This window comes from Solanum dulcamara, chromosome 2 (genome assembly GCF_947179165.1).
Source record: "Solanum dulcamara chromosome 2, daSolDulc1.2, whole genome shotgun sequence".
In the NCBI taxonomy this organism is placed as follows: Eukaryota; Viridiplantae; Streptophyta; class Magnoliopsida; order Solanales; family Solanaceae; genus Solanum; species Solanum dulcamara.
The window spans coordinates 44,117,429-44,142,673 of record NC_077238.1 but is presented as its reverse complement, the minus strand read 5'-3'; the positions used below and the strand labels follow the sequence as shown (position 1 = coordinate 44,142,673).

Here is a 25,245-nt window from a genome sequence, read left to right as displayed (position 1 = left end):
TTAAGAATCTCTCTTGGTTCCAATTGACCTAGGAATATAGAAAGAACACTTAGGCGACGAAGGTTAAATTTTGCAATAAATGACAAGAACGGTCCTATGTTGGTAGTTGAGGTTGCCACCACAACAGATGCTATACAAGTGGGCCATGTTAGGGCCATTAGACCTCCACACTGATTGAAAATACAGCTTTCAACATCACCAACACGATGTTGCACTTATTGGGCATGAAAGTATTGTTCAATGGTCTACTTTTTGAAGACCTCAACAAACATCTTAAAAATTTTGCTGGGGTGTGTCTAGCTTATAATATCTGAAGTATCTCTCAAGAAAGACTCAGAATGAAGTTGCTTACATTTTCTCTGATAGTAGAGCAACTACATGGCTTGGAGAGTTACCAAAAACATGCATCACTACTTGGGCAGAGCTTATAAGTACATTCTTAGGGAGGTTCTTTCCCCTCAAGAAGATATATCCAGCTTAGGGATGATATCAACAAATTCAGACAAGTGCTAGGTGAAGCACTACATGAGGTTCTCAAATTTAAAATGAAAGTAGTTTAGTGTCCAGATCACATGCTATCAGATGAAATATTTCTAGAAAGCTTTTGCAAATCTCTAGATGTAATCAACAAGTCCGTGGCCAATAATGATGTAGAGGGTTCACTGATGGACCATACTTATGAGGAGGCCAATGCTATGCTTGATCAGCTGACTAAGACAAACAGATCTTGGCAGTGCATAGAAGCTAAGGTGGTTAGTAGTGCATCAAGCAAAAGTTGTCAAAAGAAGAGATAAGCCATGAAGAGACTAAAAAAGAAAGGATTGCACAGTTGATGACACAAATAGAATTATTAATTAAGCATATGATGGGCTCCCCAACGCAGAAAGTAAATGTGGTGGCTTCAATTGATCAAAGATACTGGTATGAGGACAGTCTCCAATATTATGAAGATGCTCACTATTTGGGACGCCAATGGAAAAGTTCTCAGCCTACTTCAAAGTCCCTGCTTAGGGGGCTTATTGGAGCAAGGCTATGAGAACTAAGCTTGGAACTGGGGGCAACATCAACACAGATAAGGGAAAAAGAGTCTTCAGAAGAAGGGTTGTACAACCACAAGTTTCTTTCCAAGGCAAACCCCATATCTACCCAACTAGATCCAAATGGAGGATATGTTATCCCATGTATTGACAAAGGTAGAATCAACAAATATTAACATACACCAGATTCACAATTATGTAGAAAGTATGGGAAAGATGGTGAACGCACACTCGACAACCATCAAGTAGATAGAAACTTAAATAGACCACATATCAACATCAATGGATCAGATAATGAATGACAAACATCCAAACAATCATAATAATAATAATAAGTGCATGGTGGTAACCACTAGAGGTGAACAAATGAGTGGAAGTGATATAGTGGTGACTTGTGGTATAACTCAAAGAATTCAACCATACGCTAACCAACTCCAAATGATGAGAGAAGTGCCATAAAGGGGAAAAACATTGATATTGAATCGTGAGAAAGCGAAGAAGAAGAACAACAAAGTGAAGCATCTCATGAGAAAGAAGAGAAGGCCTTCCCAGAAAAAAATGCTCTAGTAATACTTATGCTAAAGCCAAAATGTCCCCCCTTCCCACAAAGGTTGATGAAGAAGAAAGAAGATGAGAAGTTCAAGAAATTTGTATCCATACTAAAACAACTATCAGTTAACATCCTATTAGTGGAGGCTCTTGAACAAATGTCAGGCTATGTATAAGACCCCTAAAGTTCGAAAGTTGGAAAATGGAGTTTAAAAGAAGATTCTCAAAAAATTTCAACTTTTTGCACTAGGTAGGATTCACGGGGCCCTTTTGACGAGTTGTAGAGCTTACCATGAGCCATGAAAGGCACTGTGGTAGAAGGGAAAAAGGGGGAAGGGTTCACAAAAGGGTATACAGACTGTGGCTTTGCCCGTGGACTTGACCCCTCAAACCCTTAAAATTGTTGAGTTCCAAGAAGACCTTTTTACGGGACGTTGAAGGTTTCACGGACCGTAATAAGGTCCATATAGGAGAAGTAGTTGGTCCCTAAGGATAGGCCCACTCCATGACTGGTTCCACGATGTGTGGAAAGTTTCACGGACCATAGTGATCTCCGTGGGAGTTGACCCCTCCAGTAAGTTTTTGACCCTCTATTTCATGACCATCACCATGGACCGTGGTGGCCTTGACAATTGTCACGATCTAATTTTTTAAGTCATGATGGCACTTAATATAAACCCACCAGTAGGTAAGTCTAAGCCCACAGTCCGGAACTATAGGCAACAGACCATCACAAGTGAAAAAAAGCGAATAATAATAATAGTAATAATAAGAGAAGAAGAATGAGAAAAATACACCAATATAACTCCCAAGACCTGATATCAGTCGGTAGTCGAGCTACTAAACTAAATAAGGAAGTACAAGGTTTATACAAATACGATAATAGTACAACCATCTTTGAATACAAAATAAATACTAGTCCAATTAAAACAGAGGGAGATAGGCAACTCCAATTGTCAAGAGCTCACCCAAGTCTCCAAAAATCCAAGAGTTTCTCTGTATGATATCCAAATCAGTAGTGAAAACCCATACTTTGATTTGCAAGGTGAGAAAGTATAGTATGAGTACCAACAAGTGGCACTCAATAGGCATTAGCCGAATGAGCTCCTAATATAAAGCAAGTATAAAGAACATGTAAGCAAGGATTATATATCATAAGTAACTATAAGAATAACACGGAAACCTGCAATAAAAAACATCTAATACAAGGAAAGGAGAAGATAGGAAACTAATGATAAACCAGAGGACGTACGTGGTGGCACCAGCCCAGAACCTAAACACGACAACACTCTATGAAAGAGGACAACTAAGTGACAACCTACTAACACAAGTACCAATAAAAGTAAACACAGATATCACATAAAAGCCCAAAGGACCGTATTAACTAAATCCCTGCTAAAAAAGGTTAGATAAATAAGAACAAGGGAAATAACTATCTTCAAACAAGAGACCACCCTTTATACAACTACAAGTTCGCAAATAGTCAGATAATACCTTCCGAGACCCTGTGTGCCTCAGAGGTTCACTCACAAGAAGGTATACCCACAAGGCATCCCATACTACCGACATATACAAATAACTATACTCGTGATATGCAATGCATATATGAATGAGTGTTATGCAATAAAACCAGTTGTGCCATTAGTGCCAAGTGCCTCATACCCAGATATATATATTTACTTCTAGTCACGGCTAAGAAATAGGACACATGCTCCTCTCTAGGATCGCCACGGGGGATCAGAAATGCCCTTATATACCTGCCGAGTCCTGTTCTAGGTCTTATATCAATACAAATATCAATTTGTATATTTGATCATAAAAAATCCGCTCTATCACGGTGACCAGAGATAAATAGTCAAATCAGTATAAAAAGGGTCGGGATCTCTCTTTGACAGAATTAATACAAGAAAATGAGCGCATCCTCGATGCCTCCAGTCCACTGTAAATTGTAGTACTAAAGGTAGTACTACCCCTATTTAGAAAATCCGTATAAAATAGTATGGGTTACAACCCAACTTCCTCAAATCAATACCAACAACCAATGCATGTACCGGGGTCGACTATATCCGTGAGAAAATAAGGATCCAAAGCAATGCATGCCATTACTAGCACCCAAACAACATGCAAAATCACATACAATAATGATGCCACAAGTACCTTACCCTCTAGAGCATAGAAATAGGACTAACACATACAACTGACCTCTAGGGCTCAAATTTACTCCTCTAACTCAACAACAAGACCCAAAAGGGAACTCAACCTTAATTAGGTAACAAAAAGGAGGATATGAGGAAACATGTCCTCAGTTAGTCAATTAATAGCTCCATATTCAACCAAAGTACAACGTCGAGAGTACAAATATAACTAGCCCCGCCAAACTACAACAAGAAAGCATAAAGGATTCTAACTCTAAATCCAGAAATAGGGCCCAAGAGTAATTCACAAATCTAATCAGGTGGAACACGTAAGACCCCAGAAACTTAGAAAGTCTTAAAACAAGGATCAAAAGAGGAAATATCAGAAAGTTATAGAAACCGGCACCAGGGGTTGACTTCTTAGTAGAACCCAGATGAATCGACTATCGAGAACTATGAGCCTCATTCAATATCAAGTCTCATAAACTATCTATATTAGGCACACACAAATGACCTTGATAACGAAGTACACCATCTCTCCCTTAGAAGAATGCTTCAATGGCTTTATCGGTAACTGACTTCTTTAACTCAACCAACATTAGATCATGGTATTTTTTGGCCTTAACATCTCCCACAAGAGATGATTCCGAACCATTATGAATAAGAACACCTCCATCATCGGAGTCAACCAACCGCCACTAATTTAAGATCATGGGTTGGATAATTCCATTCATGCACCTTAAGTTGTGTGGAAGCATCAACTATTACCTTACCATATTGCATCATAACACAACTAATACCCACCGTTGAAGCATCACAATAAATAGAAAAACCATCAGACTAGGAGTGGTAGTGAGATGATCTTTCAACTCTTCTCATAAGCCATCGACTATTGAAACTTTACCTTCTTTTGAGTCAACTTTTTCAAAGATGATGAAATTAAGGAAAACCCTTCCACACTCTCCTATAATATCTGGCTAAGCCCAAGAAACTTCTAATATTCGAAGGGGACAATGGTCTAGGCCAATTCTTCACTGCTTCAGTTTTCTTAGGATCAACCATAATCCTTTTAATGGACACAATATGATCAAGAAAAGCCACCTCCCTTAGCCAAAACTCATACTTGTTGAACTTGGAAAATAATTGCTTGTCCTTGAGAGTTTGCAACATAATCCTCAAGTGATTAGCATTCTCTTCCTCATCCGAGAGAAAACCAAAATATCATCAATGAACATAATTACAAACATATCCAAATATTATTTGAACACCCTATTCATCAAGTCCATGAATTCTGCAGGGGCATTGGTCAAGCCAAACGACATAACTAAGACCTAATAATGGCCATACCTTATTCAAAATGTCATCTTGGGAATATCACACACCCTCACCCTTAGTTGTTGGTAACCGGAATGGACATCGATCTTAGAGAAGTAACTTACCTCTTGCAATTAGTCAAACAAATCATCTATCCTCAAAATTAGGTATTTATTCTTGATGGTTACTTTGTTCAATTACTAGTAGTCTATGCACATACGTAGCGAACCATCCTTCTTTCTAACAAACAAAATGGGTGCACCCCATGGGGATATACTTGATCGAATAAAACCCTTGTCTAACAAGTCTTTCAATTGTTCCTTTAACTCTTTTAGTTTCGCCGGTGCCATTTAGTAAGGAGGAATAGAAATGGGTTGAGTACCCGAAAGAAGGTCTACGCCAAAGTCAATTTCCCTTTCGGGAGGAACACTGGGTAGATCATTGGGAAATACATCTAAAAACTCATTTACAATAGAGACCGACTCTAGAGTAGGGGATTCAAAAATTTCATGCCTAACCCTCACAAGATGATAGATGCAAACCCTGAAAATCATTTTTCGAGCTTTAAGGCACAAAATAAATTGACCTTTAAAGCCATTATATGATTGTCTCATTGGGAAATTGGAATTTAACCACTCGGGTTCTACAAATAATAGAAGCATAACATGTTATAGCCAATCCATACCAAGGATAACATCAAAATCGGTCATCTCAAGCTCAGCTACATCACATAGAGCAACTTTATCGATAATCAAAATTGGACAACTTCTATAGACTCTTTTAGCCATAATAGACTCACCTATTGGAGTAAAACGGAAAAAGGCTCTAAAATATTTCAGGGCTAATATCAAATCTCATGGCCATATAAGGGGAAAAAAGACAAATTTTCACCCAAATCAAGTAAGGCATAAACATCATAGTGAAAGACCCATAACATACCGGTAACAATATCGGGAGTCTTCTCCACCTCCAGCCTACCATGAAGCGCATCAAACCGGTTGTTGCATTGACCACCCTTTGGTTGCATTTGGGCACCTTGAACAGCTTGGCCTTGAGGACAACCATCTTTGGCCTTACACTCTTTATCATGATGGCCCGACTTACCACATTGGTAGCACACATTCAAACTCTCTAAATACTCACCCTTATGGTTGTTGCCACACTTCTTGCATGCAGGGGTAACTTGGCCAATAGGAGCACTTCTTTGAGGATAGGGTTGGTCACCCTATCCTTGTCAAACCTTGGAATAGTGATATTTGAGGATCCTTGGCTGGAGTACCTTTGGATAAAATAAGGATGTCCTCCACCTTTGTACTTACCATGAGAGAATTCACCCTCAACGGTCCTTGACCTCTTGGACTCCGTAGTTTTCTCCTTTAGCTTCTCACTCTCTATTTGATCCGCATAGGTCATAAGTCTAGAGATGTCCATCTCTCGAATTAACATAGTCGTCTTTCACTCCTTTGAGACCATATCCAATACACCCGACATAAACTTGCTCATACGAACTCTTGAGTCGACAGCCATGAATGAATCATATTACGATAATTGGATGAACTTGAGGGCATACTCTCTCACAGTCATTCCACCTTGATTAAGGTTGATGAACTCTTGTACCTTGTCCTTACTAAACTCTAATGGGAAGAAGCAATCAAGAAACACCCCTTTGAACTCATCCCAAGTCACGAGATCCGCCTCTCTAGGCCTCTCACTTTTCCATTGATCAAACCAAATTTAAGCAACGCCCTTCAATTGATATGTAGCCAACATCGCCTTCTCAATCGGGCTAACCCCTATAATATCCACAACCTTATGAATTCTATCAATGAACTCTTGTGGATCCTTTTCCTCCTTGGAAGCCCAAAACTCCAGAGGATTCATCCACGTGAAATCATGAACTCTTATCACCATTGTACCCATTTTTGGGTTCACGAAAGCAACCACTTCAAGATTGGCTTGAGCTGTAACGGCTTGAGCATATACTTAGAAGGCCGCTCAGAACTAGGAATTGGAGTCTTGATCATTCAAGGGATCATGTGTAGCTTGTTTCTCCTCTTAAACTATATTCCTTCTAGCGGGGTATCTTCATGGAGGCATTTTCTGAAAATCGCAAAGACCTAGCATTAGAGGAAAAGACTTAACCGCTCTACCGTATGACATAGATCATGAAAGAAGTGAGATTTTCCTAAGACATTTTATAGCCTCCTATTCATAGTTATGGAGCTTCACACCAATGGATAGGACTCTACTTAATGTGACATGTTAGACTCCCCAAGACTCTTCTAAACCATGTGCTTTAATACAAAGTTTGTCATGACCCAAACTAGGGCTAAGACATAGCATGGTAATCGCGATGTGAGGGACCCCAAGCAAGGCATTTTAACATACATCGTATACATAAGGTAAAGAAACATAGTAAGATAAGTAGAAGTAAAAGCTCAAGGGAATGGGTCTAAGGGATAGAAGTACTCAAATCGACGTCCAAATGGACTACATCAAAACATTGTCTAAACATTCTTCAAGTATAGTGTTTGATGGGGGATTAGGCCAAGCTCCTAGCTCACCCAAACAATAGAAGAAAAGTTAAGTAAATAATGAGAATGAAAGTCATGTCCTCGATAGAATAAGGACTCACCAACTCCTTGATATCTAAAACAACTTTAGCCACGAAGAGGATAACTGTGAGTGTCATCTGTCCCTATATTATGATATAATGTAGGCAAAGTATGTGTTAGTACATGGAAGGAACTAAGTATGTGAAATATGCATGAACAAGTAAAAAAACATGAACAATATGCCATAAGATGCATGACCAATCATAATGAACATGCATAAGGCTTAAAAGCATTTGAGAACATATGAAAACTCATGGTCGATGCATATCATAAAACTTTATCGTAAAACTCATAGTTTAACTTTCAAGATAAGACCTTTAACTGACATCTTAAGACCATGTGAGCTATGACATGGAATCCGATGGAACCCTCACCGAGAAAGGGGAGGCTACCTTGCCAGGGTATACTCCGTCATGGTACTCAACTCAACTCAACTATGCTATGTATGGATCCACTAGTTAGGCCATGAAGGTAATCCTATATGGGCAATGTAGTTTGGGACTTTAGGTTGCTACTAGGATTCCTTTGGATAACTAACTGCGTTACCGAACCGAACCCTACCTAGAAGTCCTCTTGTTGCTTAGTCAATATCTCAAAGAAAACTCATAAAAATATAATCATAACATAATAGGTAAAGATAGTAATTACCTATCAATCCATCTTTATAAAACATATTAGGAGTAGCTCATTACCTTTAGTGATTCATAGAAATCCATAATTTTGTGAGAATTGTCCTTATCACTATCTTTGAACATGATTCTGTGAGGATTGTACTTATCACACCATGATAACTTTCTATGATCATAATTTATCATCATAATAACTTTCATCATTAAATTAGAATCTCAACTTTAAATAATGAAAACTTTATTTAAACAACATTGAACTCATAATCAACTCATGAAAATCATCTTTAACTTCATAATCATAACTTGGAAATAGCTTTATGCATGGGCATTCATAATCATGCAATTCATATGACAACATCCTTGTAAAGATCATTGATAATCATCTAAAATGAAAGTGAAACATCCCAATGCAATTCATCAAATCTAGGGTTAATAAACCAATCAAGATTTAAGGAAACTTGAGAAAAATTTGGGATTCCATAGATGAAAGGAACCCATGGATCAATCCCCACATACCTTAAGTGAATTCACTTAGAATTGAAGAACAAACCTTGAAGAAATCTAAAACCCTAGCTTGAAACTTGGAGAGGAACCTTGAGAGAATTGAGTTCTTGCCTTAGGAGAATTTAGAATGAGGGAAATTTCAAAGAATTTGGTAGATATAGGCTTGAACTTAGCCATAGTTCTGTCTAGCTTCATTGAACTGAACTTGGGAAATGACATAATTACCCTTCATTAAAAACTCAGACTTAGCCCAATGAATTGACTCTATGAGTCGTAATGAAGATGACAAGTCATCAAGATGACTCATTCTCCAGGCTTTGGAAAATTCTAAAAAATCAAGCCTCTGAAGTTTGCAAATGAGTGGTTTCTAGACTCATCTTCACGACTATGAGTCATTATTTGGACTCGTCCTATAAGTGTTGAACCCTACAATCTTTGGACTCACGATTCGTGTCTACGATAATCTAGAAGACTATGAGTCATCATCTTGACTCATCTTATAGGCCTAAAAACCTGCCAGTTCATTAGCCTCTGAAGTTTGATTACGAGTCCACCTTACAACTCGTCAACAGGATGACGACTCATCCTGTTGAGTTATAAGAACTCCTTTAGAAACTTGCCCTGAAGAAGTCCAAGGCAACCTCTACGACTCTCTTCTATGAGTCATCGGAACCTCTACGAATCGTAAAGTGGGTCGTAGATATGAAATTTATTCCTTTTTTGAGGTGTATTTTTTGTTCTAACTTTCCAACTTCTGGGGTCTTACACAAACCAACTTCCAATTCCTCTATTTTGATACTAACTTTCACCCAACAAGAACAAATTCAACTGAACACAATAGGCTAATACGAGATAAACCAAAGCCATACATATACCTTAGAATTAGGCGATTAACAGACATGAGAAGATGTTTAATAACTCCAAAGTCGAATTCTTTGCTTTATACTCCAAACTCAAGACTTTTTAGCCATCTTGGGTATTCTACCCATCCTAAACCACAGTAACAACTTCCAACACCATTTGAACATTTCCCAAATAACAACAAAGGACATGCAAACACCACCTGAACATTGAAGTACGTCAAGAACTCAAAATAAGCAACTCAGCCCGGGGCACAAGCCTAAAATTCTAACCCAATAACTCCTAAAACCAATAATTTGAGCCTGAAATCTATCTTCCAAGATGAATAGGCTGCTCCAAGGGACAACCAAATCCATGGGTAGAAAAAAACCACGCTGAGACCCACTTTAATGCCATTCTGTTGCCAATGAAATTTCTAGAAAGCTAAACCAATATGAGAATCTAACCCAAAAGCAATAAAAAATTAATGCCATGAGTCCATGCACCACTCCCCGAGTATAAATACAAGCTAACCATCCTAATCCATGAGTAACTGAGTTGACAGGTAGTGAATAAACATCTTGACCCCTCAAAAGCAACCCAAATAAAGCTGAACCACCATAAGGAACACTGTCAGCTAATCACAATGACACACACTATCCTCGCACCTTGAACAAGAAATCAGGAGATAATCCCATGAATTACTTTAAGACCATCTTGAGGCTGAGGCTTCTAAGAGAAATTCCACTCATCTATGGAAGCCAATGTTTGAATTAGTCAAAGCACACCACAATAGAATACCCAAATCAATAATCTGACCCTTTGAACCATCGACACACCCGCTGTAGTTTACTGGTAAGACCAAGGCAGAACACGAAATCACCAAGATTGAAAGTAGTCCTGGTTGTAAGGTAAAACAAGCTTGTGAATAAAATTTCCAAAAAATTATTGACTAATAACCTCAAAGTCCAATAATCACAAGAGCAAACCAAGGCAATTCTGATAAATCATGACTCATCCATATGAATTCTTTCACCCCATAATGACCCATTTTTACTAGTTAGTTGTCGTTCACAAGCATAAGTAGACAACCATTTCCATGAACCCACTAGAACCCCTTTTACATGACGTTTCAAGCAAAAACATCACTATACTTAGAATAAACAAAGACAATTCCAGTCCTTGCCTTCCACACTTAAACATAGCCATATGACACCACATCACACAACCAACTGAACTGATAACTTAAACCATCCAACTTACCATGAAGAGACAACCCAGTTAATCGAAAGGAATAGGCTTTAACTTTGCCACCCTAGGAACTAAAAATAGAAGGTCAAACAAAGAAAGAATCGATGAATGAGATCTATGATAGACCTCATGGGCCACAACTACTGACATACCTTTCTCTCGGCACCAACCTCACACCAGCTAAGCTCACTTGGGGGGAGGGGAACTAGGAAGGGGGAAGGACTAAACCAAGAAAACTCTAGAATAGCTAAGCAAAAATCTACCAGAGCAATCAACTAAGCTCAACACCCACAAGGTATAATTCTACCATTAACACAACATAATATCAAAACTAAATAATCCACTACTAAAAGAAATCACCTACGAAAGATAAGCACATACACATAAATCCAAGTAAAGCTATCATAGCAAACAATAGACAAGTAATCAGGCTAAGTAAGAACACTCATATATGTCCAAGTAAAGTAGTTAGTTACCAGAGTTACAAGATGAATCTAACAAGTCAAGTAATCACCGATGGGTATGAAGACCCTAACACCCAAGCACTACAAGCAAGATAGGTCCTAGAAACAAAATTTGCACATATTCAATTGGTACCTAGAGCCTCGTCCTCTGTCTGACATGCAGAAGCATGGGATGAAATGCACCTGACCCCAAACTCTACACATATACCACTAACTACAACACTTGGGGCACCACCTCTAACTGAGTCCTTGGGCCCTATGAGCCCTATTATGTTGAGCTTATCGCTTGCGATGTGTGACTACAGGACAATCCCTAGCCAAATATCCTGAATCATTGCATGTATAACACCTCCTACTAAGTGCAACCAGCTGAGATGACCTGGCCAGTATAAAATGAACCCCATAATCTGAATGCTCAGAAGGAATAATTTTAGAAGTCTATCATGAACTCTGTCCACTGTGGGTATAATATAGGACCACCTAGAACCTGAGGTACTCCTGCCATGGGTCTGGTAGGTCTAGAGTAAGGCTGACTCTCACTAAGATGATGCCTACCTCAAAGCAAGGTGCTACTTTACTACGTTAACGGTGGGATCTCTTATCTCCACCTTTATAAGTCTCCATACATGCAACTCTATAGGCCTCACAAAACTGACCACCTGGGGAAAGGTAGACCCAATTGCTATCAAATTTTGTGATGCTGTCCACTCTAGAAACTCCATCACATACTTAGAGACTGATAAAGGACTCTACTGAGGACCTATAAGTCCAACCTAGGTTGCAAACTGCTCGGTGCACCCAAAACTACTCCTTTCTACCATGTATGCTTATTGGGATACAGGATCTCTAATGCTGGATCCAAAGGAGCTGAGCCATTACTCCATGGTTAGCCAATATATGAGCTAGCATAGTGATAGCGGTCCAAAACTCCTTATTAGTTACTTGATCGGGAAGAGGACCATTAGCTTGAGTGATTTGTCTTCTCGGAGGCATGTTCTGAAAAATCGTAAAGAATAATCATTAGGAGGAAAGGTCTTAGAGTACTACTCTACCGCACGACATGGATCATGAAAGAAGTGAGAATTTCCTAAGACGCCTCATAGCCTCCTACTCATAAGTGTGGTGTGCTTCACACCTATGAATAAGACTTTACTTGACGCGGCATGTTGGACACCCTAGGACACTTGGAAAACCTTGTGCTCTGATACCAAGTTTGTCACGACCCAGCCTAGGGCCTAGTCATAACACGATGATCAAAATACTGAAGGGCTCCAACCAAGCCTCTTGTATATATTATAAGTATACATAAGGTATTATATAAAAGCAGAAGCATCACAAGAGAGTCTAAAATCTTGAATAGAAATATGAAAATGTCTTATGACAACATAGACTCAAACATATGTCCAACTAGATGCCTCTAAATATGAGTATGGGCGGGGGCTAAGACATGTCCATATCTCCCCCTCAATATACAACATAAGCAAAATTCTTTTGAAAAGAAAATAGTAACCAACATAAAACTAGTCCCCGGTCAATAAGGACTCACCACAACACCATCAAATAGAGGATGCCTACTAGTTACGTGGACGATTAGGATCTTCAACCTCAACCCCTATATTATGAGACAATGTAGGCAAAAAGTATGCATTAGTACGTTGGAATATACTAAGTATGTGGGGCAATGCAATGCATGAGAAACCATATTTGTAACAATGACCATTTAAATTAGCATGTTAGCAGAAATAGTCAAAAATCATAAGTAGTCTTTAAGAAAGATCAATGCATCATAACTATAAGAGTATCATGTAAATTAAAAGATAGGATTAGTCATTTAAAACATAAAGAAAAGTACATATGTGGGATAGGAACCATAACCGACAATAAGACCATGCGAGCTATAACATGGAATCCGATGATACCCACATCGAGAAGGAGGAGACTACTTTGCTAAGGTAGACTCCTAATCATGAACATGTGCTATTTGTGGATCCACTATCTAGGCCAAAAATATAATCCTACGGTGGCACGTAGTTATGAGACAAGAGACTTTATATAAGGACCCCTTGCTTTGAGCCCCCACCTCAAGTTCACATTCGGTGCTAAATCAAATCCCAAGGAATACATACATAACATAAGATCTTAAATTTTATATATCATAGTCATGATCATAGGTTTAAAATCATAGAATAGCTCATTTTCATAACATAAGTGAAATGCGGGTATTGTCCTTCCACATTACAAATCATACATACATAGAAATAATTCATGCTTGGAAATTAGGGTAAAACTTGAATGCATAATCAATTTGAATGAGATTCATAATAATACCCTTGAAATCATTAAATAAAAGTTCTCATAGAATATAACTTGAAAACTCATGATAATAGCTTATACTTGAAATTAGGGTATGACATGAATGCATGATCAATTTACTTGAAAATCATGAAATTGACTTGAAAACATGCATGATCATAAACTTTATATTAGCCCATACATAATTCATATAGATAACATCCTTTAGAAGTATAAATCAAAATACTTATAATTTACATCATGAACCCTAGAAATCAAAATAAGAGAATTTATGGGAAAACTCTTCAATTTAATTCAATAACCATTAATTTATATCAAAATAGACTCATGATCATACTTTAAATCAAAATTCATGCAATTGGAATAGAGATCACAAAACCCATAAAACACCATACTTTAATTTGATAGAAAACCTTGAGAAATTGATTGAGCTTCATAGATGAAAGGATCCACGAATCAATACCCACATACCTTGAGTGAGAACACTAATTAATTTGGAAGACTTGAGAATTTTGATGGAGAAATTGAGTGAATTTGCTTGAAGTCTTCAATGGAAACCCTTGAGAGCCTTTTTGTAGAGAGAGAAATATTTGATAGCTGAATTATAGAAGAATGAATAGAATTAGAGGTTTAAGTTAATTTATAGAGTTGAATTAGGTCCTAAAAATGTCTAGGTTCATTAACTAATAATTTATAAAAAGTCTAAAACGCCCCTTAAAAAATCTTAATTCGGCCGGAAGACCTTCCCAGGTCCGCGACGCGGTCCTGTCGCGGGCCACATTATTTTGTGGTTTCTTCGAAAATCTTTCTTCCGTTCTACGGGTCCTAAAAATCCATCGAGACCATTTTCCCGCAGGTTTTAACTCTCTAATCGATATTTCAAAGTCGAATTTTCCAAAAAGATTAAGGATAATGCGTTACATGAGCGACCTATTTTCAAGGCATTCTTAAGGTATTTTGTGGGCATTTTTGAGGGGTGTTAAAGAGAAAATAGGAAACAAATGAGGAACCAAAGGACGTACCTAGTGGCACCAGCCAGAACCTTAACCCGACAACACTATATAAAGGAGGACAACTAAGTGACAACCTACTAACACAAGTAAACACATATATCACATAAAGGCCCAAAGAACCGTATCAACTAAATCCTTACACAAAAAAATTAGATAAATAAGAACAAGGGCAGTTACTACCTTCAAACAAGAGACCACCTTTTATACCGCCACAACTTCGTAAATAGTCAAATAATACCTCTCCCAAGCCCTGTATGCCCAAGAGGTTCACTCACAAGCAGGTAAACCTGAACGGCATCCCATACTACCAATAGGTACAAACAACTATGCTGGTGATAGGCAATACATATATGAATGACAGTTATGCAATAAAACCAGTAGTGACATCAACGCCAAGTCCCTCATACCAAAATATATACACGTACTTCCAATCCCGGCCAGAAAGTAGGACCCATGCGACTCTCTGGGATCGCCATGAGGGGCTCAGGAACACCTCTAGGTCTTATATCTATATAAATATCAATATGCATATCCAATCATCAAAAATTTGCTTTGTTATGATGATCAGAGATAAATTGTCAAATTAGCATAGAAAGGGTCAGGAACTCTCTCCAATCGAACCAATATAAGAAAATGAGTGCATCCTCGATGCCTCTAGTCCACTGTAAATAGTAGTAATAAAGGTAGTATGACCCCTATTTAGAAAATCCATATAAAATAGTGTGGGTTACAACCCAACTTCCTCAAATTAATGCTAAGAACCAATGCATACATCGAGGTCGACTACATCTGTGAGAAAATAAGGATCTAATACAATGCATGCCATCACCAATACCCAAACAACATACACAATCACATACAATAACGAAGCCACAAGCATCTTACCCTCTAGAGTACAAAATCAGGACTAACATATACAACTGACCTCTATCCAATGCCTAGGGCTCAAATCTACTCCTCTAACTCAATAGCAAGACCAAAAAGTGAACTAAACCTTAACTGGGTAACAATGAGGAGAATATGAGAAAATAGGTGCTCAACTAGTCCATCAATAGCTCCAGATTCAACCAAAGTACAACCTTAAGAGTGTAAATACAACTAGCCCCGCCAAAATGTAACTAAAAACATAAAGGATTCTACCTCTAAATCTAAAAATGGGGCCCAAAAGTAATTCACAAGCCTAATCAGGTGAGAACCACTACACCATGGCTCTAAAATAGGTGCTACAATAGCGAAGGAAACTAATTCTTGAAATTCCCACCAACAATGGCTACATCAACTAAGGATCAACCCAAACTCAATTCTAAGGTATAATTCCTCCAAGAACCACAAACATTGCACAAGCAAACTAAAATAGGCTAATCAAGGCCAAACTAAGGCATGATCCATAATCTTACCAACTAGACTGGAAGTCTCATAAAGGCAACCTAGCCTAAGGCTCATACCAGGAAAAAGAAACAAGAAACTAGGAATCGAGCCTGACCCATCGCATATAATCCAAACCACAAACAATTTTTACTATACAACAACTCATAAAGATCAATCAAAAGAAAGAAGACCGTAGCCTACCTCGAAGCTAAACACGCGTGCTCCAAGTCCACTTTTCGATAACTTTTTACTCCAAAAACAACTCCAATTGCCTCCACACTTTCAAAATATTGATCATATTGTTAATATGAATGTTTTGGGGCTAAAATTGTATTCTTTAGAGATGGACCCAAAATTAGGTCAAAAAGAGATTGTGGGACCTGTAATGAGAACCCCAAAATCACCTCTATAAAAAAAATTAAATGCATTATTGAGTTGTATCCCAAAATGGGGGCATAACTTGTTGCTCAAAATGAGAGAAATAAGTCCAACAATAAATTTGACCATGAAAGCTTGAAGCTAAGTTAGGGAAGACCCTTTAGAGCGGAAATTACCTCAAACCACCTTCTTGCATGTTTCCCCGAAATACTAACATGTAGCAAAGATCAATATGAACCTACCAGACTTAGAATCTATAAAATTGGAGCTCTATAGCTCTCAAAATCATAATAAGAGGGAATGGGGTCGGGGCTGTTTGCATTTGGTCTTAAATTAAAAGACCAGACAAATGCTCTACGCGAACGCAGAGGAAAAGGTCACGAACATAGACGCTAAGTCCTTAATGCTCCACAAATATGGCAGGGCCACCAAGAACATGGAGAAAAGAGCCATTAGGGTCCGTGAACGCAGAGGGAAGAGCCATTAGGCTCCGCGAAAGTGACAGGTACCTCGCAAATGTGGAGGCCAATCCCTTAGGACTTCTTAAATGCGGCCCCATGTCTGTGAATATAGAGGATAAGGCCCATAGATTCTCTAAAAATGGCCCTTGTTGCATGAAAGCGAAGAGTAAAATGGGCCTACATCAGATTTTGCTACAATTTTTGATTTGTCAAAGTCTAAAGTCTCCGACGAAGTGCTTGAGATTCTTTTTGTATCCCATACGCACTAACGAACTATGATACCTCACCAAATTCAACACTCCATACTCAACGATGCAGTCAAATTTTCCATCCAAGGTCATCTTAAAAAAAGTGGGTCCCACACCCTTGCACTATTTTTACTAATTTTACAAGGAGGCTCGAAATGAGACCGGAAGCCTCGAGAACTGCATGAAGGATCATGCTAGACTAAAATAAACATTCTAGAGTATATTGCACTGACAAAATTTTAATCTAAGTGCATTTACCATGAATGTTGACCAAAGTCAACCTTAGGCTAAAGCTTGAAAGCAAAAATATCTAATGGCTCAAACTCGCACCGAAATGCTTGGGCTCGGGCCAAGTATGATACTAGCATAATATGACCATTTTGGAGCTGATGGGACCATGAGAATTCTATTCTAAGGTTATATTCTAGAATTTTGATCGAAGTCAACCGATCAAACTCCAAGGGCTCCAAAACAGGGAATCAGGCATAAACCCAAACAAACGACTATGCAACCGAACTGTCAATGTCAGCAAGTCATAAATGGCTTGGGATCGCTACATGAAATCTTTAAACATTGAAAAGATTGGAAAAAAGGAAAATTACATGGAGAGTTATTACAACAGTCCGTGAAGACTTCCCGTCAAGGTGACCCATCTAGTTCTTAAAGAGGTTTTGGTCTTTTCCCTATTAGTTTGTTAATGTATTTGGATGGTTTTTGGGGTCAAATCCTATTGTATTATATACCCCAAATGCTCCTAATTTCATCATTCACTTCCATTCACCCTAAACATAAATCTTCTCTAAAACATCTCTCCCAAAGTTCATATTCTTCCTCAAGCAAGATTTCAAGAGTTTCAAGTTCAAGTCTCCAATTCGAGTGCATTTAGGGCTCTAATTGTCTAAGGTATGTGAGAATTAATCCATAGATACTTCCATCTATGGAGCCCCAAGGTTTTCTTTAATTCTCTTTATGAATTTTTCTTCTATGCCCTAATTCTTATAAAATTGCATTGGGTCAAGTTAATTATCCTTTATTTCATTATCATTGATCTAGTTATGCATGATTCAAGTTAAATTGTGTGATTTCAAGTTATTTTTATGGACCCATATTTTATGCTATTTTCAAATATGATTTTAAGGAATTATGATCATGATTGATAAATGATTTTTATGAGTGATTATCAAAGACTTATGAATGTGTCATGAAAATAATGAATGATGATGAATTATAATTTCAATGATATTTCAAATAAAGTATAAAGGTTGTGATGGGTTTTGATGGTGAAAGGTTGTTACACCCCATACTTTGGTACCTTGGAACGCTTCTTAAGCTTCTTAAGTTTCTGGGAAGGCTTTTAAGTTTCTTAGAATTCGTCATGTGAGTTGGGTAATCTGTAACTCTATTAAATAATCCTAAGGAAAGGAGAAGAAGATACTCCATAAGAGAGAAGATTGGAAATAGGGTTATAAGAATCCGGAAGAAGTTGGATGTTAAGTAGTGAGTCATAGGACTCGACTTACTTGTGAAAGCTATTACTTGGGACATTTTACATACTAAGCTACTTGAGTACACATCGATCTTAAGTAGCAAGGAATACATAGGCTCTTTAAGTAAGACGAGATTATGAGCCCATGAAAGAGAAATAAGGAAATGACGCGCCTACTTGAAGCAAGTAGGTGATGCACCTACTTGGAAAAGAAGGTGATGCACCTACTTAGGGTCAAGTAGGTGATGCAGTAGCTTGGGTGGACCCCATGCTGCCATGTGGCAGCCAATGCTTGGAGGCATGATTGAGGTGACGCCCTAGGGGTTGCCACATGTCACCCCTAGGGGGATGCCATGTGGAACCTCCTAAGGATGCATATATATATATGTATGGATGACTAAGGAGTCATTTTTAGCTTTGGACTTAGCCAAAAATGGGGAGAAAAAATGTGAGACCAAGAGAGAGGCAGCCATAGGTTGCTCCAATTTAAGGTAAGACCTTCAATTTTATTCCGTGAATTAATTATTTAAGGTATCCCACGGCTACATGACGGGGTTTAATAGCGTAAAATTATTGTTTGGGGAAGCAAAGAAGGGGCATGAACAGTCCGATATTTTTAGCATATTAAGGCTTTTTTGTCCGCTTTCAGCTATGCTATATAGATGAGCCACCTTTTGAAATAAAACAGAATATGTAAGTAAGTAGCATATAGAATAGAATCTAGAGCAGCTAAGAAAAAAAGTCTTTGAAACTGGCTCACAAACCAGGAGATCTGGGGGCTTTTGCCAGCTCATCATCAATCCCATTCTACTACCAAGTTAATTTTTACCAAGTTTGGGAAGCCGTTTGTTAAGGTATGGCTTGGTTATCTTCTCCCATGTTTTGTTAAGGGTTTGGAAATTATATGAAGGTGTGAATAATTTAAAATCATTTCTTGGAGCAGCACCAAACGGATAACAAGCAATCTGTGCGATTTTAGCAAGTTTGAAGAGTTTCCGAGGTGCGATTTGGCGAGTTTGGGCCAATTTCGGGTAAGGTAGTGTATTTTATTCCAATTTTAAGTTTATGGTGTTGTTATAGGGTGTATTACACACCTTTTATGCTGATGGAAGTGTAAAAATGTCGTAGAAATGTTTAACGTTTGAAGCTAGCTAAATTGGAGTCGCTATCATTAAATTGTAGTCGAAGCAAGGTGTTGTGCTTGTGGTGTGCTACTGCAGGTGTGTGTAGGTGTGTTTCAGGGAATAAATGTGTTATAAAAGGGGTGTGGTATATGCTGGATTCAGCCACATGGCCCCTCATTTTGTATAATTAAAGATTTTGTGAAATAAAGAATGGAAACCCTATTTTGGTATCGTAATATTCAGCAAGTTGTTTGGAGCTTATGTTGTGTAATGTTGCCATGTTTTATTTGTATATATATGAAGGTTGTTGTTTTTGGTTGGTTGTAGTGGTTAGGGATCTAATTGGAAATTCAGATAGGACATGTTATAGGGGAGGTGCTGTCCGATTTCCGTTAACTCCTTAACTAACTAAGGAACTAGTCGAGAAGGCAAGCGAGGAGATGAGTTCTATGAATACTCATATGTAAGTTAAGACGATCAAAAGTCGAGGGTTTTTGATGCTCATATTGCTTTCATGCTAAATAGTTTCAACAGACGAAGAGGCGAACGTGTTAAGAGGAATCCGTAAGGGGTATGTAAAGCTAACGTTTCCTTCTTTTAGCATGTTTTTGGCATAAGTATGTAAGGCTTAGACTTTCTTTTGGAATGTATTCGGCATAAGTATATTAAGCTTATTCTATCTCTTGGCATGTTTTGGGCACAAATATGTAAAGCTAATCTTCCTTTTTGGCATAGTTTTTACGAAACAAGTATTTGACTTTCATATGATTCCAAAGAAGTTCCTATTCTTAAAGCCTCTAGGATGGCCAATTTCTCAACTTTCAAAAGATATTTTGTTATGCCCTGATACGTGTATATGATTCCCAGAAGTTCTATTTTGATATAGTCGATAGTGACTTTCAAAAGGTACTTGATATGACTCTTGTCTCGATTTTGAACAAAAGCTCATTTTGATTATTCTGTCGAGTCTCAAATATGATTTAAATTGCATATAGTTTCTCACTACTCCACTCATGAATTCCTCAATGCTTCCTTCACCGAGCCCGGGTCAAGTTTTGTTATGGTGCGCACTTCTCTGCATTATTCGCTGAGGCCCAACCTGAGGGGGTAGGTACGACCTATACATGGAATTTATGGAGTTATGATGTGCCATGTACATATATGATATGATATGATTTGATATGACCATCTGATATGATATGATATGTTATGGAGATATTACCTACTCTGGAGTTATGATGTGCTGTGGCTCCGATGATGGGGAGACGACCATGATTTGCTCACTGAGTCCCATAATGGGGATGGATATGACATATGTTTTCTAAATACAATATCTGTGGTTATGAAAAGCATTTTGGTATTCTGGGTAGCTTGCTCATTTGTGCACCTTCTGTTCTGGTAATGGCTTTACTTATTATAGTCCATGCTTTACATATTCTGTATATTTTCTGTACTGACCCCCTTTCTTTGGAGGGGAGGGGGGTTGCGTTTCATGCCTGCAGGTACAAATGTTCATTTCATTTCAAAGATCCTCTAGCTTAGGATTTCCACTTAGCTATGTGGGAAGGGCTCCACTATTCTGGAGCCTAGCTCTTGGTGCTGGCTATTTTATGTCGGCATTTGTTTATTCAGGGGTACGACGGGGGCCCTGTCCTGCCATATAATTATGCTATAATTTTGTAGAGGTCTGTAGACTTGTATGGTGGGTTCTGTATATGTGTTTTAGGCTTGTGTTCAGTGACGGCCTTAACGGCCTCAGTGTGCTATATCTGTTTTCGTACGCCATCTAGTGACCCCTTTTCGATTTCTACTTTTGTTTATTCTGCTAACATGCTAAGTGGGGCTAACAGTACGTATGGGTTCCTAACTCGGGCACCCGTCATGGCCTATGGAGTTAGGTCGTGACAAAAGTGGTATGAGAGCAGTTCGTCCTTGGAGTGTCTATAGACCGTGTCTAGTAGAGTCTATTTTATCGGTGTGTTGTGCACCACATCTATAAACAGGAGGCTACAAGATATTTAGGATGTTACCTTTCTTTCATATCTAAGATTGTGCGATAGAGCCGAGTCATAGGGAATGAAATTCCTTATATTAACTTGTGGTTTCAGCAGAAGGACAACATTAATAGAAGAAAGTAACTGACGATATTGGAGGTTACAGGGCATGCTGGTAAGCAAAGGCACGAAGGAGATATGTCAGGTGAGGTATGGAAATACGATTGACATGTAAGGTTGAAAGGTGAAAGGAAAGTAGACAAGAAGGTGTAACAAATAAAGTTTGAGTTGGACACAAGAGGTAAGTCCATTATTTTCATACGGTTATTGATATTGAAAGCCCTGTGTGGCTATGATATGAATAAATATATGTTATCTCGGTGAGGCATTATTGGTATTTCCTGCGTGCAGGTGTTGAGATAGGGAGAAATACAAAGGAAACTCTGCCCAAATTTTTCTAGAAATAAAAGGAGAATGAGATATATGATTGTAATATATCTTGAAAGGTCGATACTGGTATGGTAAAACGAAGTTGGAAAAGACTTGTGATCCTAAGAAAATGATTTAAAGATGACACATAGATCTGGATAGAATAATATATTAAGGCACCGACTGAGTTGATACACCTAGATAAACGGTGATGAGCTAATTACTGATTGGGACGAATGGAATGTGGCTTTAAATACACTGCTACAGTAAGGATATTACTCGTGTACCAGTGTTCAAGAATGGAGTTTGTAATATATATTAAGGATTCTAAGCACCTCATGATTGTATTAAGGTTTTGTACAGGGGTAACCTAAAATATAGGTGATGTAAAAGAACATATGGAAATAGCGTAGTATACTAAATAAGTTAGAAAGGACTCAGACAATGACATGGATACACCCTAAAGGGGGGAAGTGGACAAGAGAAGTTCAGGCGTAAGAGAAAATCAACTAACGCTATCATATGTAAATGGGAACGCTTAAACTTCAAATGAGATCCCATAAGGGATGGATGCGATCATACCAGCACTAACACACCGGATCCCATCAGAACTCCAAAGTTAAGCGTGCTTGGGCGAGAGTAGTACTAGGATGGGTGACCCGCTAGAAAGTGAAAGAGGAAATGAAACACAAGTATCTGTATCTATTTCCTACGTCTACAAGTAATCCTAACCTTTGGAACTTTGATATTGGTTTCTTGATGAAAGTATATGTTATGGCAACGGGATAGAGGAACTCTCTATATAGTCGGTATAAGATCCGGAGGAAGGTTTTGGTTCACATTCGAGGACGAATGTTCTAAAGGGGGGAAGGATGTTACACCTCGTACTTTTGTACCTTGGAATGCTTCTTAAGCTTCTTAAGTTTCAAGGAAGGCTCTTAAGTTTCTTAGAAGTCATCATGTGAGTCGGGTAATCTATAACGCTATTAAATAATCCTAAGGAAAGGAGAAGGAGATACTCCATAAGAGAGAAGATTGGAAATAGTGTTATAAGAATCCGGAAGAAGATGGAGGTTAAGTAGTGAGTCATAGGACTCGACTTACTTGTGAAAGCTATTACTTGGGACATTTTACATACTAAGATACTTGATTACAGGTCAAGCTTAAGTAGCAAGGAATACATAGGCTCTTGAAGTAAGACGAGATTACGAGCTCACGAAAGAGAAATAAGGAAACGACGAGCCAACTCGAAGAAAGTAGGTGATGCACCTACTTGGACAAGTAGGTGATGCACCTAATTAGGATCAAGTAGGTGATGCAGCAGGTTGGGTGGACCCATGCTGCCATGTGGCAGCTAATGATTGGAGGTATGAATGAGGTGGCACCCTAGGGGGCTGCCACATGTCACCTTAGGAGGCTGCCACGTGTCACCCCTAGGGGGATGCCATGTGGAACCTCCTAAGGATGTATATATATATGTATGGATGAATACGGAGTCATTTTCAGCTTTGGACTTGGCCAAAAATGGAGAGCAAAAATGTGAGACCAAGACAGAGGCAGCCACGGGTTGCTCCAATTTAAGGTAAGCCCTTCGATTTTATTCTGAATTAATTATTTACGGTATCCCATGGATACATGAAGGGGTTTAATAGCGTAAAATTAATTTTTGGGGAAGCAAAGAAGGGACACGAACAGTCCGCAACTTTCAGCATGTTAAGGAGTTTCCGAAGTTAATTTTCAGCAAGTTTGGGAAGCCGTTTGTTAAGGTATGGATTGGTTATCTTCTCCCACATTTTGGTAAGGGTTTGGAAATGATATTAAGGTGTTAATAATGTAAAATCATGTCTTGGAGAAGAACCAAATGGATAAGAAGCAGTCCACGCGATTTCAGCAAGTTTGAAGAGTTTCCGCGGCGCGATTTGGCGAGTTTGGGTCAATTTCGGGTAAGGTAAAGTCTTTTCTTCCAATTTGAAGTTTATGGTATTGTTATAGGGTGTATTAAACACCTTTTATGCCTCTATAAGTGTAAAAATGTATTAGAAATGTTTATGTTTAAAGCAAGCTAAATTGGAGTCGCTATCGTTAAATTATAGTCGAAGCAAAGTGTTGTGCTTGTGCTGTGCTGCTGTAGGTGTGTGGTGGTGTGTTTCAAGGACTAAAGGTTTTCTAAAAGAGGTGTGGTATCTTCTGGTTGCAGCCACAAGACCCCTCGTTTCGTATAATTAAAGGTTTTGCGAAATAAAGAATGGAAACCCTATTTTGGTATCGTAATTTTCAGAAAGTTGTTTAGAGCTTATGTTAACTAATGGTGCCATGTTTTATTTGTATATGAGCTGCAAGGTTTTTTTTGTTGGTTGTCTGTAGAGGTTAGGGATCTAATTAGAAAATTAGATACGGAATGTTATAGGGGAGGTGCTGCCCAATTTCCGTTAACTCCTTAACTAACTAAGGAACTAGTCAAGAAGGCAAGCGAGGAGATGAGTTCTATGAATACTCATATGTAAGTTAAGACGATGGAAATTCGAGGGTTTTTGATGCTTGTATTGCTTTCATTTTAAATAGATTCAAGAGATGATGAGTCGAACGTGTTAAGAGTAATCCGTAAGGGGTATGTAAAGCTAACGTTTCCTTCTTTTGGCATATTTTTGGCATAAGTATGTAAGGCTTAGACTTTCTTTTGGCATGTATTCGGCATAAGTGTATTAAGGTTATTCTATCTCTTGGCATGTTTTGGGCATAAAATTGTAAAGCTAATCTTCCTTTTTGGCATGGTTTTTACGAAACAAGTATCTGACTTTCATATGATTCCAAAGAAGTTCCTATTCTTAAAGCCACTAGGATGGCCAATTTCTCAACTTTCAAAAGATATTTTGTTATGCCCTGATACATGTATATGATTCCCAGAAGTTCTATTTTGATATAGTCCATAGTGACTTTCAAAAGGTACTTGATATGACTCTTTTCTCGATTTTGAATGAAATCTCATTTTGATTATTCCGTCGAGTCTCAAATATGATTTAAATTGCATATAGTTTCTCACTAATCCACTCGTGCATGCCTCAATGCCTCCTTTATCGAGCTCAGGTCAGGTTT

General features: G+C 38.3%; 1 protein-coding gene and 1 pseudogene across 5 annotated transcripts in view; one reads left to right on the top strand and one right to left on the bottom strand.

Moving 5' to 3' along the window:
* Window positions 1–2,407: 2,407 nt before the first annotated feature.
* Window positions 2,408–25,245, bottom strand: part of LOC129880536 (uncharacterized) — a 99,791-nt gene continuing 76,953 nt past the window's right edge. For 4 of the 5 annotated variants that reach the window (XM_055954615.1, XM_055954617.1, XM_055954618.1 and 1 more), the window contains 2 exons: window positions 12,885–12,950; window positions 2,408–2,693 (listed from right to left, as the gene is read on the bottom strand). In XM_055954615.1, coding sequence (XP_055810590.1) covers window positions 2,511–2,693; window positions 12,885–12,950 — 249 coding nt within the window. In that variant the 3' untranslated portion in view covers window positions 2,408–2,510. Of the gene's footprint in view, window positions 2,694–7,670; window positions 7,734–12,884; window positions 12,951–25,245 lie in introns of all 5 variants that reach the window. The other variant, XM_055954616.1, reaches the window with a different exon arrangement.
* LOC129881329 (5S ribosomal RNA) lies at window positions 22,721–22,842 on the top strand (annotated as a pseudogene).